The sequence below is a fragment of the Penaeus japonicus genome, unplaced genomic scaffold, assembly GCF_977035675.1.
Source record: "Penaeus japonicus unplaced genomic scaffold, GWHDUDI00000001_assembly GWHDUDI00000039, whole genome shotgun sequence".
NCBI classification, from domain to species: domain Eukaryota; kingdom Metazoa; phylum Arthropoda; class Malacostraca; order Decapoda; family Penaeidae; genus Penaeus; species Penaeus japonicus.
This window is the reverse complement of record NW_028234441.1, coordinates 9,709,000-9,711,499: the sequence shown is the minus strand read 5'-3', so window position 1 is coordinate 9,711,499 and position 2,500 is coordinate 9,709,000. Positions and strand designations below refer to the sequence as shown.

The following is a 2,500-nucleotide window of genomic DNA, read 5'->3' as shown; positions in this document are numbered from 1 at the left end:
AAAGCACTGTAGTTTCAAGTAAACGGTATCTATAGTGACCTCATCGATAGTGATTAAGTCGAAGAAAAATTACATGCATATACATAATGTGTATATATATACATATATATATACATATATATATACATATATATATACATATATATATACATATATATATATATATATATATATATGTGTGTGTGTGTGTGTGTGTACGTGTGTGTGTGTGGGTATGTGTGTGTGTGTGTGTGTGAACAGAGTTCATTATGACAAATGTAGAAAACAATATAAATGCGACTGAAAAATTTCCGCAGCACGTTTTGGAAAATATTCAGCCATTTATACTTTTTATATAAATACACATATATATAAGTATGTATATATGTGTGTGTGTGTGTAGATATATACATGTATCTTTCTCTCTTATTATATATATGCATATATATATATATATATATACATATATATATATATATATATACATATATATACTTATATATATATGAACATATATACATATACATATATACAGATATGTATGTATACATATTAACATACACATACCCATACACATATATAATAGGATAGATATACAGATAAATAAATATGTATGTGTGTGTGTGTGTATGTGTACATGTGTTTGTATTGTGTGCATATATATATATATATATATATATATATATATATATATATATATATATATACATATATATGTATATATATATATATATATATATATATATATATATACATATATATACCTATATATGATATATATATGTATATACATACATGTATATATAATATATATATATATGTATATACATACATATGTGTGTGTGTGTGTGTGTGCATGTACATGAATAGCCGTAAATCTTTTTCAATAGCAGTTACGAAGGTTTATCAGTCTTATAAATTGCTCATATCATCAAGAATATATATTAAGTGCGTCTTATATTCTGCATTGAGATATCTATATTTACTATGACTAAGCATAATCTGCAGTGTTTGGCCTCAAAGAAACCATGTATTTAGGTAACATCTTTAAATCAACATATTCAAAAGCAGACTCAAACAACATTTGGTAAACTTCAATTTTATTTGATGTACAATGAATTTGCATCAAAAAACATGTTATTTAGTATAAACATGTTAATGACAGCGAGTGATGACTGCAATGCATTGAGACTGGGGCACTAATGAATGTAAAGTAAATACATATAGAATGCGAGCAAGAATGACAATGTGTTTAGAAGCACTTGCGGTGGACGATGCCAGGGCCAGATTCGTCATATTCGTCCTTGGTGACCCACATGGACTGGAAGGTGGACAGAGAGGCCAGGATGGAACCGCCGATCCAGACGGAGTATTTACGCTCAGGAGGAGCAATGATCTTGATCTTGATGGTGGAAGGAGCTAAGCAAGTGATCTCCTTCTGCATGCGGTCAGCAATACCTGGGTACATAGTGGTACCTCCAGACATGACGGTGTTGGCGAACAGATCCTTCCTGATATCGATGTCGCACCTCATGATGGAGTTGTGAACAGTTTCATGAACACCAGCAGATTCCATTCCAAGGAAGGAAGGCTGGAAAAGAGCCTCGGGGGCACGGAAACGCTCATTACCGATGGTGATGACCTGACCGTCAGGAAGCTCGTAGGACTTGTCCAAGGAAGAAGAAGCAGCAGCGACGTTCATTTCGCCTTCGAAGTCAAGGGCAATGTAGCAGAGCTTCTCCTTGATGTCACGGACGATTTCACGTTCAGCGGTGGTGGTGAAGGAATAACCACGTTCAGTCATGATCTTCATCAGGTAGTTGGTAAGGTCACGACCAGCCAAGTCGAGACGAAGGATAGCATGAGGAAGAGCGAAACCTTCATACACGGGGACCATGTGGGAAACACCATCACCGGAATCGCACACCAAACCAGTGGTACGACCAGAGGCGTACAAGGACAGGACAGCCTGGATGGCCACGTACATGGCGGGCATTGAGAAGGTCTCAAACATGATCTGGGTCATCTTCTCACGGTTGGCCTTGGGGTTGAGGGGAGCCTCAGTGAGAAGTGTGGGGGACTCCTCAGGGGCAACACGGAGTTCGTTGTAGAAAGTGTGATGCCAGATCTTCTCCATGTCGTCCCAGTTGGTGATGATACCGTGCTCGATGGGATACTTGAGGGTGAGGATACCACGCTTGCTCTGGGCTTCATCACCGACGTAGGCGTCCTTCTGACCCATGCCGACCATCACACCCTGATGACGGGCACGGCCGACGATGGAGGGGAACACGGCGCGAGGGGCGTCGTCTCCGGCGAAGCCGGCCTTGACCATGCCGGAGCCATTGTCGCACACAAGCGCACACTCTTCCTCGTCGCACATGTTGGATATTTAACAGAAGGTCGGAGTCTGTAAAGAAGAGTAAAGGTTTGTAACGAGTGATAATGCAGGATACAAGAAATATAAGGTTGTACCTTTTTCTGATGGCCTTATTAAGTGTTCAACACTTGTTTTAGTATA

At 38.8% G+C, this 2,500-nt stretch overlaps 1 protein-coding gene across 1 annotated transcript in view; it reads right to left on the bottom strand.

Moving 5' to 3' along the window:
* Nucleotides 1-1,062: 1,062 nt before the first annotated feature.
* LOC122250403 (actin-2, muscle-specific-like) overlaps nucleotides 1,063-2,500 on the bottom strand; it is a 1,936-nt gene continuing 498 nt past the window's right edge. The window contains exon 2 of the mRNA XM_086533438.1: nucleotides 1,063-2,389. Within this exon, the coding sequence (XP_086389564.1) occupies nucleotides 1,232-2,362 (1,131 nt within the window). The 5' untranslated portion in view covers nucleotides 2,363-2,389 and the 3' untranslated portion in view covers nucleotides 1,063-1,231. The remainder of the gene's footprint in view (nucleotides 2,390-2,500) is intronic.